Raw genomic sequence first — 12,241 nt, 5'->3', positions numbered from 1 at the left:
CTATATTGAATTAAAAAAAAAACTTTGAACGCATCTAAAAAATAATATGGTTTAGAAAACTAATTTTTAATTAACCATAAATAAATGTACAATTTCTATTCATGTTTGTACATCTCACATTTTTTTCACTAATCTATGTATAAAGTCAGAAAGAAGCCGAAACCGAGCCGCCAAAACTGGACCAAAGGAGGATATCTTTTAAGCCGGATAAGCAAGCCCCAGCTCTACTATACACGTGCCATCGTTCTCACCCGTGTCGTATTCCTCCAATTTCCGTTTCTTCGCCGGCACCACTAGAGGACATGCACGTGAAATCGCCGATCGAACCCCCAACGTCAACTCCAGCCCAAGCTCACCGCTTCCCTCCTCGGAAACCTTTCCTCCGAACTCCGGCTCCTCCGGAAACAGTCGCGACGCCGGAGTCGTTTCTTCCGAGATCATGCTCTCGGTTTCTTTACTTTCCCCGTCCATAACTGCCAACTCGGACTGATGGCTCAGTGAAGACTCGTGACTGGTCGATCGGTTCCCCTCGTCACTACAATAACGCGGCTCCCTTTTGGCTTCCGCGTTTCGGCTCTCTACCTCTACCACCTTCTTATTATTCCCCTTCCGCTTCACAGTTCTCTTGACTCGGCACCGATTCTTTACTCGATCAACATCATCGGAATTCTCTTCTTTGGAAATATGACGAATGTCGAATGCTTTTAGAGGCGGCCCTCGACCATCCGCCGCATCTTCCGTGGCGATAGGCTTGATCGGAGCACCTTTTAGCACGGCTTCCACGGCGGCTTCACAAAGCTGCCAACTTTCGGACCACAATAACCCCACCGAACCATAAATTGGGTTCACAATCCGACCACAAGCCTCGTATAATAACGACCTAAAAATCCCTGAAAATTAACCCCAGAAACCCCCCCGTAAGTCTACAGATGATAAAACTCCATAATCTAAAAGCAAAAATAGAAAACATTTGAGAGTACTGACCAGGACGGAGGTGTTCGGGGCCGGCGTTGATGAGATTAAAGAGGCCAGCACGGCCGTAGAATTTGGCGAGAAAAAAGGTGGCGTTTGCTTGGGATTCAGGGCTTTTGATCCATTGCAAACAAGGCCTAATGCTACAATTATCGCTGCAGCCTTTGCGCAGGACCCGACATCCATTGCAACTCAATCGCATTTTGAAAATGGTTCGAAAAAACCCAGAATGCAGGAGAAAAGATCAAAACTAATATCAAATCAGAGTAATTGATGTCTGGATTTGTTTACGAGAAAATAGATTGAAAGCAGGTGAATTGGACAAGAGAGAAGGAAATTTGGGAGACTGAACGAAAGAGAGAAGTGAGAGAGTATTTAAGGGAAGAAAAAAATTAAAAAAAAAGTAGGCGGCGGCCGCTTGGTTTTCAGGGTTCAGGGTATGCAGCAGTTGTTTTTATTTCCAAAAACATGGTTTCAACATGCAAGGAGCCACTAGCTAGACACTTTGATTTTTCACCACTTTCAGTTAACGCGCGTGTAAGTCGCTCTCTTCAAGGATCGACGTGGATACGTACTAAAAGTTTGTACTCCCTTCCTGGGTACGACAACTCAAACAATACACCTCGTGAATGTAATGGGGTAGCTGATTGCTTTGGCAAACTCGCGTGGAACCTTCCTCAAGGTGCTCAAACCTTTCACCAACTTCTCCTGCTGAAGTTCTCCAGGCACTCAAAAAAATATGCCAGAAACGAAACACCCACTTCGGGGAAAACAACTATGTACACTAAATTACCACTAATTGTTTATCTAATTTACAATCGTTTATAAAAAATACATCCTAGTTACGATAACAAAACGGAGATTTCACGTACAAATCAAATTATTTTAATGGTAAAAAAATTATCGTTGATCTTAGGTTCGAATAATATGAATATCAAATGTATGAATGTTGAATATTTAATATATTATATATAATGAGTAAATTATATGAATAGTATTATTTGTTTTTTATCTGATCGATTTTGGCCACCAATTAAAAAATGAAGGGTATATAATCCATAACGTTATTGATCCGTTCGATTTTAGTCTCTTAATTATGTAACATATTCGTTAAGAGTTAACGGTAAAGAAATTTAAACTGAACGAATCGATAATGTTAGAGGTCGTTTACTCTTAAATTTTAAATTAATAACCAAAGTCAGACAGTATCAAGATAAAAGAGATTATTCGCGTAGTGTACCCACATAATATTAATATATTACTTAGCCTTAAGAGTGTTTAAATTTTAGTATTAATAGAATGATTAATTGAATTTTATTCGATTGGTTAATGGGTTAAATCAAAAAATATTTGATCCGATTGAACCCCTAGTTCCAAATGTTGAGAAAGGAAGATAACAGCGCGTGACAGGCACGTTCGGTGCCAGAGTGCTGTCGAATCGCTACATAAAATCAGTGGAAGGGAGAGATATGATGGGCTACGGGAACCTCTTGGTGATTTAAAAAAAAAAGCTCCTGGTTTTCGGTAAGTTGGTGTGAGCTCAAAAACCGCTTTTCGATAGGGTAAGCGAAAACCAGTGACTGGTTTCCGGTTTTGGGAAGACGGGACCGTGGGCGCACTACTACAAGACCCTCAACCAATGGGATGATAGCTAAGCTCGAGCTTTATCTCCTATTACAGTAAATTAATGAATATATTTCGGTTTAAACTCTATCTTATCATATTAGTTTGTGTTAATGTGTAGAATTTAAATTATTATTAGTTTTAGAGAGTGACACCTGTTTTCTTTTAACTATTTTAGCAACAAAAAAAAATTATAGATTAAAGGGTAAACTTCACATGATATCATTAAACTTTAGACGATATATCATTAATAATATTAAAATTTTAATTTATTCAATTACAACACTTTGGATTCAATTATAACACTTGACCTTTAAATTTTAACGACACAACGATGTGAATAGATTTTTCTGTTACTGTGGGGATGTAGACAAAACGACACCATTTTAGTGTGTTTCTTGATGTCTAAAATGACGTTGTTCTTGTCAATAAACTTTATGAATGTATCAATTTTGCGATTATATTTTAAAATTAGTTCAATTTTAGACATTGAGCCTTTTCAATTGTTGGCTCTCAATTGTCATCTATCATCGCTCACCATTCGCGACAAAATTGATATAAAAATGTTCACATTTTCCTTCTCTTTCTTCTCATCAAATTAATATTTTACGAAATTTACTCAAAATCGGAAAATTACAATATATATATCCTTAACAATATCGGTACTATTTAAGGCAAAAAAATAATGATTTAAGTATGCAATTTGCTACACTATAGTATGATTTCCTTGAACAATATCAGTACTATTTCAGGCAAAATAAATAATGATTTCAAGGGAAGTGATACAATATTAAATATTGTTTATACCACAACATATTATTACAAAATACATATCATTATTGACATGGCATTCATCAGCTTCTTTAACAATTTTATTATTAGAGGACATGTTTAGCAAACATAGATAGTTTGAGAATGAAATTAGAACATTTAAAATTTTAGGAATCAATTTAAATTAAGGGTTATAATTTAGGGATGAAATTGGATTGTTCAAAAGTTTAAGGGGTAATTTAGGAGTCGTAGTTTGAGAATGAAATTAAAATATTCAAAGTTCAAGGACCAATTTAAAAGAAAAGTCACAATTTAGAGATGAAATTAAAATATTAAAAAATTTAATGATTAATTTAAAATGAGGATCATAATTTAGGAATGTGGGGGTAAATAATTCTTCTAAAAAGTTTTGTAATTTAGGGTAAAATACACAAATGATCCCCTGATTATAGGGTGATGTTTTGTTGAGTGCCTGATTATTAAAAGTTACGAAATGATCTCCGAATATAAGACAATGCTTTGTCGAGTCCCCCGACAATTAAAAGTTACAAAATAGTCACTTGACTATTCATATGTTCTAAACTCGTCATTTTCTATTAAAAAATTGACTGTTATTTGAGTTGGATGTTAACATATTCACTGAGAAATAATAAAATCTAATCTTAAAATTGTTTAAGTTGTATTTTGTGGATTGATTTTCTATTTACATTATGTTCTCGAGCCAATGCTTGAAACATTATGTCGTCGACACAATACTGAAAAGAAACAGTGGTGTCGGTAGACACCGATTTTGGCATATTCTAGTTAACATGTTAATGTCCAACTTAGATGAATGTTACTTTTTTAACGGAAAAGGGCGAGTTGTGAACATATGAATAGTCAGGCAACTCAATAAAACAATGTTCTATAGTCGGAGGACCATTTTATAACTTTTAATAGGCGAGTTTAGAACATTTTTCAATAATCATATTTTATTTTCACTTTACCATTATAACTGTATATTAATCAAAACATATATCTTATTATATGGTTCAATTTGAATTGTTTGAATATATATTTTTTACGCTAATAAAGAATAAGGTTATTGTTTCAATAGAAAGCAGTTAGTTTTATTAAAAATAGAAAATATTCAATATTATAATAAAGATTTATAAGCATCACCGTAAATGTAAATTAAATTAAATAATAAGGTTATTGTTTGCCTATTGATAGAGTATATAATTTTTGTTCGGAGAGATTAAAGGCAGGTGATCAATTATTTTTTCAACGTGACTTCTTTAATCGAATTTGAAAGTGTGCTTTGGGAGAGTTTTATCGTGCGATAACTTTAATATATGACTAAGGAAATGCGTTATCGGTTTTTTTTAAATAAAACCGGTAAAAATTACCTAAAACATTATTATTTTACCTAAAACATTAATGTTTTTTAACATTTCCGGTAAAGTGTCCAATAATAACAAAACTGGTAGAAAAAAATAATATTTTAGGTAGAGCTTTACCGGATATGTTAATAAAACCGGTAAAAAATCCAATAATAATAAAATCGGTAAAAATAATAATGTTTATTGTAATTTTTTACCAGTTTTATTAAAGTAATAATAACAAAACCGATAATATATTTCCTTAACCGTATATTAAGGTTACTGCACGTGAGACTTCTTCGTGTGTTTTGTAAACTTGTCAACTACGTAAAGTTTTATGAATTGAACAAAATATAAGTTGAAAAAGGAAATCTTTGCTTTCAACAGTATTGAAGTTGGCCTATGGTTACTTATGTGTGGCAAGTAGAGAGAAATCGAAGACGATTTCCAACTTTTAAAGCTCAATGATGAAGATAATGAAACAGATTTAAAAAAGGCTGTAAAATACCCCCAATCAGAACCAGATGAGGGGATGACACCTTCTACAATCACCTTCATTCCTCCTTTCTCATCCTCATGATCAAACCTCTGCAACATAAAAATACCGGTCCACGGTTGATTTTTTTCATCGGTCACGGCTCTTCACTTGCATTAAAAGTGTGAGTGAAACCGTTTCATTCCCATTAACCAAACTATAATAAGGGCAACTCAATGATTTAAGGGTCTTATCCAATTTATTAAAATGGGGCAGAAACAACCTGCTATTGCTCACTCTTCCACTAGAATTGAATACAGGGCCCTAACCTTTGCTGGGTCAAAATCTGCTGCAACTGTATATTTAATGCCCCCAACACACTGATTGCCATATAATATCTACTCAATTACCCTTCTCCAATGGCATCCACTATTATATTCTCATTTTAACAACCTATCCCTGTAAATTCACACGAAAGAGGTAACATTTCATTACCGAGTAACTATCTTTGAAGAAGATAAGGCGACAAGTAAAACGTAGAAGGAAAGCATGGCCAAGCAAACAAGGTGTGGTCTTAGATTTTTTTCCAACGGGAAAACCTCCAAATGGGACCGTACATATTTTTTATTTAAAATGCAGAAGATGACAAACGAGAAATCACCCATCTTGGGCTCCCATTGGTTGAGATGAGATAAGATCATTGTGCTTCTTCCACGTGGCATGTTGCCCAAGATAAGGCATTGAGGCTACCATTCAAAGCTTTTTTCCACCTCTTGTGGTTATCATGGTGTTACGTTATCTGGTTTTGAATCCAACGGTTACCTTTAGTCCCAAGTCTATCTCATCATTTTGCGACCTCAGGATATGTGAATGCCAAATTTTATCACTATATATGGGACATTGCCCCGAGGAGATAACACTACTAAGGGATTACCAAGTCTTTTATATAACTCTTAGCGTATACTACTAGTAACAGGCTGTATCAGCAATGGCTTCCTCAATGATCTCATCGGCAACCATTGCCACCGTCAACCGCTCCTCCCCGGCTCAGGCCAACATGGTCGCCCCCTTCACCGGCCTCAAATCCTCCTCTGCTTTCCCCGGCACCAGGAAGGCCAACAACGACATCACTTCCATTGCAAGCAACGGTGGCAGAGTGCAATGCATGCAGGTACTTGGTTATTAGCTTGTGTTCCAACATAAATTGCTTGAATCGAATGGAATCGAATTTTTTTTTTTTTGAGTACAGGTGTGGCCTCCACTTGGGAAGAAGAAGTTCGAGACTCTCTCATACCTCCCCGATCTCACAACCGAAGAATTGGCTAAGGAAATCGACTACCTTCTCCGTTCTAAATGGATTCCTTGCTTGGAATTCGAATTAGAGGTGTTTTCGAATACTAAACTCTCTATAAACTATTCCATTGCATCAACTATCTGCATCACTTCCAATGGGAGTTTCCTTTTAGGTTCGCCTTTAACTGCGTTCGTCCCTGTTTATGTTGTGATATGTGCAGCATGGATTCCCGTACCGTGAGAACCACAGGTCGCCAGGGTACTACGACGGACGCTACTGGACCATGTGGAAGCTCCCCATGTTCGGGTGCACCAATTCATCCCAGGTTCTGACTGAGCTGGAAGAGTGCAAGAAGGAATACCCCAACTCTTTCGTTAGAATCATCGGATTCGACAACGTCCGTCAAGTGCAGTGCATCAGTTTCATCGCCCACAAGCCCAAGGGCTTCTAATTAAGCTGTTGACGTCTGAGTTCCTTCCCTCGTAGGGAATGCCATTTGTTTCTAAAGTTGTACTTAAATTAAGCTCTCAAAAAGACTTTTTCTATTTCTTTTGGTCCTTTTTCGAGGTCTTGGCTATGGCTTCTTCGCTTTGTTTTTGGATTTTCAATGGAATGGCATGAGAACTGATATGAATAAACTGTAGTTTCTTGCCAAGTTTCATGAATCAATTTTCTTCTTCATGACGGATGCTTCGAAACTCATGTTAACATTGTATGGATAAAAGAAAAGGCGATTGTGTGGTGGTGGTTTAAAAGGAGACGGGATAAAGTTCTTGTGGACAAGCAATACTCTCATTATCTTTATCACTGGATCACACCTTAAGAAAGGTTTATAATTTTGAAGGTCCAACGATTCATAATTCTACATTCTTTCATAGATTTATGGAGAATACATAAATATTCAACAGCTACATATTTCAACAACACAAAATGATATTGAAAATCACAGCAGCTGCTACTGTATTTATACTGTTCGAACTAATCACAAACAACTAGTTTCAATATATTTTAGGTTTACATTATAATATTACATAAAAATAATAATAAATTTAAAACGATATATGATACCATATTGATTCATTACGATTGTCTTTTTTTTTTTAATTTATTTTTTATACAAAATTTTTTAGTTTCCTTTAAGAAAATGAACCCAACATGAAAGATGGCATGGTGTTACTTATTAACTAGTGGACTGTATTTTCCATTTATATACATATTGAAAAATAATTATTGTTGTTAAGGAAAGCTACATTTGTGGAGGAACCGAAACATAGATAGAAATTTAGATAAGAATTATCTTCTTCTCCTTCTCTTCACTGTCACAACTAGGGGTGTAAACAAGCCGAGTCAAGTATTGCTGAGCTCGACTCGACTCGAAAACTCACGAGCTTAAAATTTTCAAGTTCGACTCGAATTCGAAATCCTGAACTGAAGCTCGTGAACAGCTCGTGAACAGCTCGAAAAGGCTCAAAATGAAAAAAAAAATCTTAAACATAACTCGATTGAAGCCTCAATCTCGAACATGAACCTTAAATATATGAAATCTTACTGCATTTAAAAAAATCAATACATAAATATTAATATTATTAATAATTTATTTTAAAAAAAAATAAAATCTTAACATATTATATTTTTGAGCTGCTCACGAGCTTTTCGAGTCGAATATCGATCCGAGTATTTATTGAGCCTTGATCGAATCGATCTCGAATAACTCGCGATCTGTCTCGTCTCATTTACGGCCCTAGTCACAACTTTGAAGCTTCCATTCACTGGAATGCATGTCTAAAAATAATAATTTTGAACCCCTAAAAAAAGGAAATTAAATAAAATGCCGAGATTTCTTTAATTAAATGAACAAAATTCATGTAATTATGTTTGTAGCTTGGGATGATTACGCAACTGCTCAAACTCAAGATTTATGGGAAGAACAATATTCTCTTTTATCATTAAGAGTATTTGATGAGTCAATACTTAATTGTTTTTTAATCTCATTAAAACTAAACTTACCACATTGATAAATAACTGGTTTAGCCCGATAAAATATTAGATTATTTGAATAAGATTAAATATTCAAATATTGACGTTATGAATAAAATAAATTAAATTAAAAAAACTATCTTACAATATATCTTTAGAATAAACAATTCGTATTTATCAGTTTAATAGATCAAATACTAATAATTAATCTAAAACGCTAAACTTATCACAAATCTGAATAAATCCTTCATCTCTCTAACGTTAAATGCTAGAGAAGTAACAATGCAATATGTTTTTATTTTAGATGTTTATTCTATTAAATTGGATGGTAGTTATTCAAAACTATAAGATATACATGAGAAAATTCTCAACCCATTACATTTAGGTTTTATGTCTTAGCCTCAAATTTTCAATTTATAGATTAATAAAATGAATCAAATTGAAAAAAAGAAAAGAAAAAAAAAGCTAATATTTTGTAGGTTAGTGAAATATTTCATATATATATAAATAAAAATTCAAAGGTTTGAGAGAAAATAGCCAAAATAATTCCTCCAATGAAATATTGAGAAAAATAAATTAGTATTTTGTAAGAAAACGACGGGTGTCACATTTGCTCTTACGGTGTCCAAAATGTGGAGCCAAGAGATTTGTTTTTATATTAATATAGAGTAAGTACAATGTAATATTTTTTTTCAAATATAACTAACAATTATTTGACATTAAAAGCTCATATTCTAATATTTTTAGTACTCAAACTCGAGATCATAAGTAACAACAACAATCATTTACCACCAAGGTCATTTGGTATTCTTTGAAAACCGAATTAAAATTTATAAAAATATTAAGAGACTAAATGTTAATTTTTCAATTAGTTGGGGCTAAAAGCCTCTTCTAATTCCCATTATCATCCAGTGAGATAACCTTTCAGGCTCTTATAAAACTATTCTACTAAATTGGATGGTAGTTATTCAAAACTATAGGATATACATATGAGAAAATTCTCAACCATTGCATTTAGGTTTTACGTCTTAGCCTCAAATTTCCAATCTACGGGTTAAGGGAAGAAATCAAATACACAAAAAGAAAAAGGGGCAATGTTTTGTAAGTTAGTGGATTGAGAGGGTCATGTAGCCCTTAAAGCTCCTATAAATGCCCTTTCCTACCTTTGGTAACGAACCATAAACCCATAATTTCTTTTATCCACTATACATACGTTATTGCACCAACGCAATAACACTAGCTTATACCATACTACATTACTAACCAGCAATGGCTTCCTCAATGATCTCATCGGCAACCATTGCCACTGTCAACCGCTCCTCCCCAGCTCAGGCCAACATGGTCGCCCCCTTCACCGGCCTCAAATCCTCCTCTGCTTTCCCCGGCACCAGGAAGGCCAACAAGGACATCACTTCCATTGCAAGCAACGGTGGCAGAGTGCAATGCATGCAGGTACTTGGTCATTAGCTTGTGTTCCAACATAAATTACTTGAATCGAATGGAATCGATTTTTTTTTTGAGTACAGGTGTGGCCTCCGCTTGGGAAGAAGAAGTTCGAGACTCTCTCATACCTCCCCGATCTCACAACCGAAGAATTGGCTAAGGAAATCGACTACCTTCTCCGTTCTAAATGGATTCCTTGCTTGGAATTCGAATTAGAGGTGTTTTCGAACACTAAACTCTCTATAAACTATTCCATTGCATCAACTATCTGCATCACTTCCAATGGGAGTTTCCTTTTAGGTTCGCCTTTAACTGCGTTCGTCTTTGTTTATGTTGTGATATGTGCAGCATGGATTCCCGTACCGTGAGAACCACAGGTCGCCAGGGTACTACGACGGACGCTACTGGACCATGTGGAAGCTCCCCATGTTCGGGTGCACAAATTCATCCCAGGTCCTGACTGAGCTGGAAGAGTGCAAGAAGGAATACCCCAACTCTTTCGTTAGAATCATCGGATTCGACAACGTCCGTCAAGTGCAGTGCATCAGTTTCATCGCCCACAAGCCCAAGGGCTTCTAATTAAGCTGTTGACGTCCGAGTTCCTTCCCTCGTAGGGAATGCCATTTGTTTTTAAAGTTGTACTTATTTCACTTCCTGTTTGTCATTTTCTTTGAGACATTGGCTCTGGGTTCTTTGTTTCGTTTTCGTATTTCCGATTGAATGGCATGAGAACTAATATGGATGAAATGCAGTTTGTTGCCTAATTTCATGAAATGAAGGTCTTTCTCCATTTCAAATACTTTGAAATTCATGATAAAAATAAGTTTAAAAAAACACTACACAAATAAATTGGGTCTGGGTGGTGTTGGTTTCAAGTAAGATGATAAAAATTTCTATACTTCTATACACTAACTTTTAAAATTATGAATCTAAACATACATAATTAATTATGAAGAACATGATTTGTATGCATTGGTTTGGTGAAGAAAAATTAATAAAAAAAGCTTAATGATCTGATTAACATAAAATGTTGAATAAACACTAACGCTAATGTAGGTATTCTGTACTAAGGGTCCGTATGTTTCACTAAAAACGTTTTCCGTAAAATGAATTACATTTTCTGGAAACCGTTTTACTATGTTTGTAATATGTTGTTTAAACGCTTTTTTCACTAGTTGATGAATTTTTTAAAAATTATTTATTACAAATATTAAATACAATAAATAATATTATTTATCATAAAACTTAATATTATTATTTTTAAAATATTAAAATAATTTATTTATTATTAAAATATTATTTTTATAATTTTATTAATAAAAATATTAATATTGGTATATTTTATTGAAATAAAAATATTATAAATTATATTAATTATTTATTAAAGTAATAGAGTTATATTATATTTTAAAAATATTAATTAGTATATTTTAAATATCTTTATTAAAATATTATTAGATTATTATATTAATATTAAATATGTAAATAATATTATTTATTATTAATAATTTAATAATATTATTTCTATGAAATTAATAAATAATATAAATTTTATTAATAATTTATTATATATATCATTAAAATAAAAATATATTATATTATATTATATTATTATAATATAACTGATTGTTTTATTATAATATTAAAAATATAATATTATATTATTAGAAATATTAATAATAAATATATTTTAAATATTTTAATAATTAATATTTTGATTAAAATGATATTAAAATATTTTATTAATATTAAATTCATAAAATAAAATAAAATTATTTTGAATATTTATTCTTTGAAGTGAAAAGTTCGGAAAACGACTTACGGAAAATCAAATCCTAAGTCATTTTCCAGAAAACACAAAGGAAATTATGTTGATTAAGAAAATGTTTTACGTTGACCAACTAATTTTTCTCCAACCAAATATGAAAAATGAGGAAAATATTTTTCTGAAAAACGTTTTACGTGAAATAAATGGACCTTAAAATTCAATCATTTCAAGTTTTTTAAATTTTTTTCTAATGGATGATAATCAGTGGACTATATTTTCCGTTTATATTTTTCTATTTCAAAATAAGGAAAGCTACGTTTATGGAGGAGCCAAAATAAAGATAGAAATTTTGATAAGAATTGCCTCCTCCTCCTCTTTCACTGTCACAGCTCAGAATGTCCATTCACTCCAATTCATCTCTAAAAATTTAATTTCAAAAACTGCGACCTACCGACACTGATATTTTTTTCTTTTGTTAAGAATTTGGCTTTATTGGTACCTTTATTATATTTTCTTGATAGAATGAATTAATTTTATTCAAAATAATAAATATCTTA

At 33.2% G+C, this 12,241-nt stretch overlaps 3 protein-coding genes across 3 annotated transcripts; 2 read left to right on the top strand and 1 right to left on the bottom strand.

The window, feature by feature from the left end:
* Positions 1-53: 53 nt before the first annotated feature.
* On the bottom strand, positions 54-1,335 carry LOC120130908 (LOB domain-containing protein 41-like). The gene is made up of 2 exons (XM_039148057.1): positions 985-1,335; positions 54-890 (listed from the first exon to the last, which is right to left on the bottom strand). The coding sequence occupies exons 1-2, from the start codon at positions 1,172-1,174 to the stop codon at positions 199-201; spliced, it is 882 nt and encodes a 293-aa protein (XP_039003988.1). The 5' UTR covers positions 1,175-1,335; the 3' UTR covers positions 54-198.
* Positions 1,336-6,175: 4,840 nt separating this feature from the next.
* LOC120130909 (ribulose bisphosphate carboxylase small chain, chloroplastic-like) lies at positions 6,176-7,134 on the top strand. Its single transcript, XM_039148058.1, has 3 exons — positions 6,176-6,373; positions 6,452-6,586; positions 6,717-7,134. The coding sequence occupies exons 1-3, from the start codon at positions 6,191-6,193 to the stop codon at positions 6,945-6,947; spliced, it is 549 nt and encodes a 182-aa protein (XP_039003989.1). The 5' UTR covers positions 6,176-6,190; the 3' UTR covers positions 6,948-7,134.
* Positions 7,135-9,639: 2,505 nt separating this feature from the next.
* LOC120130928 (ribulose bisphosphate carboxylase small chain, chloroplastic-like) lies at positions 9,640-10,559 on the top strand. The gene is made up of 3 exons (XM_039148073.1): positions 9,640-9,925; positions 10,000-10,134; positions 10,265-10,559. The coding sequence occupies exons 1-3, from the start codon at positions 9,743-9,745 to the stop codon at positions 10,493-10,495; spliced, it is 549 nt and encodes a 182-aa protein (XP_039004004.1). The 5' UTR covers positions 9,640-9,742; the 3' UTR covers positions 10,496-10,559.
* The last annotated feature ends 1,682 nt before the right edge of the window (positions 10,560-12,241 follow it).

This window comes from Hibiscus syriacus, unplaced genomic scaffold (genome assembly GCF_006381635.1).
Source record: "Hibiscus syriacus cultivar Baekdansim isolate YM2019G1 unplaced genomic scaffold, ASM638163v2 tig00110548_pilon, whole genome shotgun sequence".
Lineage (NCBI taxonomy): Eukaryota > Viridiplantae > Streptophyta > Magnoliopsida > Malvales > Malvaceae > Hibiscus > Hibiscus syriacus.
The sequence above is the reverse complement of the archived record's forward strand: the minus strand, read 5'-3'. Positions and strand labels throughout refer to the sequence as shown.

Bases quoted from the DNA above. Each gene is read 5' to 3' on its own strand.
- LOC120130909 (XM_039148058.1), top strand. From the start codon at position 6,191: ATGGCTTCCTCAATGATCTCATCGGCAACCATTGCCACCGTCAACCGC. The intron at 6,374-6,451 runs GTACTTGGTTAT...TTTTGAGTACAG, and splicing joins GCAGAGTGCAATGCATGCAG to GTGTGGCCTCCACTTGGGAA. The intron at 6,587-6,716 runs GTGTTTTCGAAT...TGATATGTGCAG, and splicing joins GCTTGGAATTCGAATTAGAG to CATGGATTCCCGTACCGTGA.
- LOC120130928 (XM_039148073.1), top strand. From the start codon at position 9,743: ATGGCTTCCTCAATGATCTCATCGGCAACCATTGCCACTGTCAACCGC. The intron at 9,926-9,999 runs GTACTTGGTCAT...TTTTGAGTACAG, and splicing joins GCAGAGTGCAATGCATGCAG to GTGTGGCCTCCGCTTGGGAA. The intron at 10,135-10,264 runs GTGTTTTCGAAC...TGATATGTGCAG, and splicing joins GCTTGGAATTCGAATTAGAG to CATGGATTCCCGTACCGTGA.
- LOC120130908 (XM_039148057.1), bottom strand. From the start codon at position 1,174: ATGCGATTGAGTTGCAATGGATGTCGGGTCCTGCGCAAAGGCTGCAGC. The intron at 891-984 runs GTCAGTACTCTC...GTTAATTTTCAG, and splicing joins CCCCGAACACCTCCGTCCTG to GGATTTTTAGGTCGTTATTA.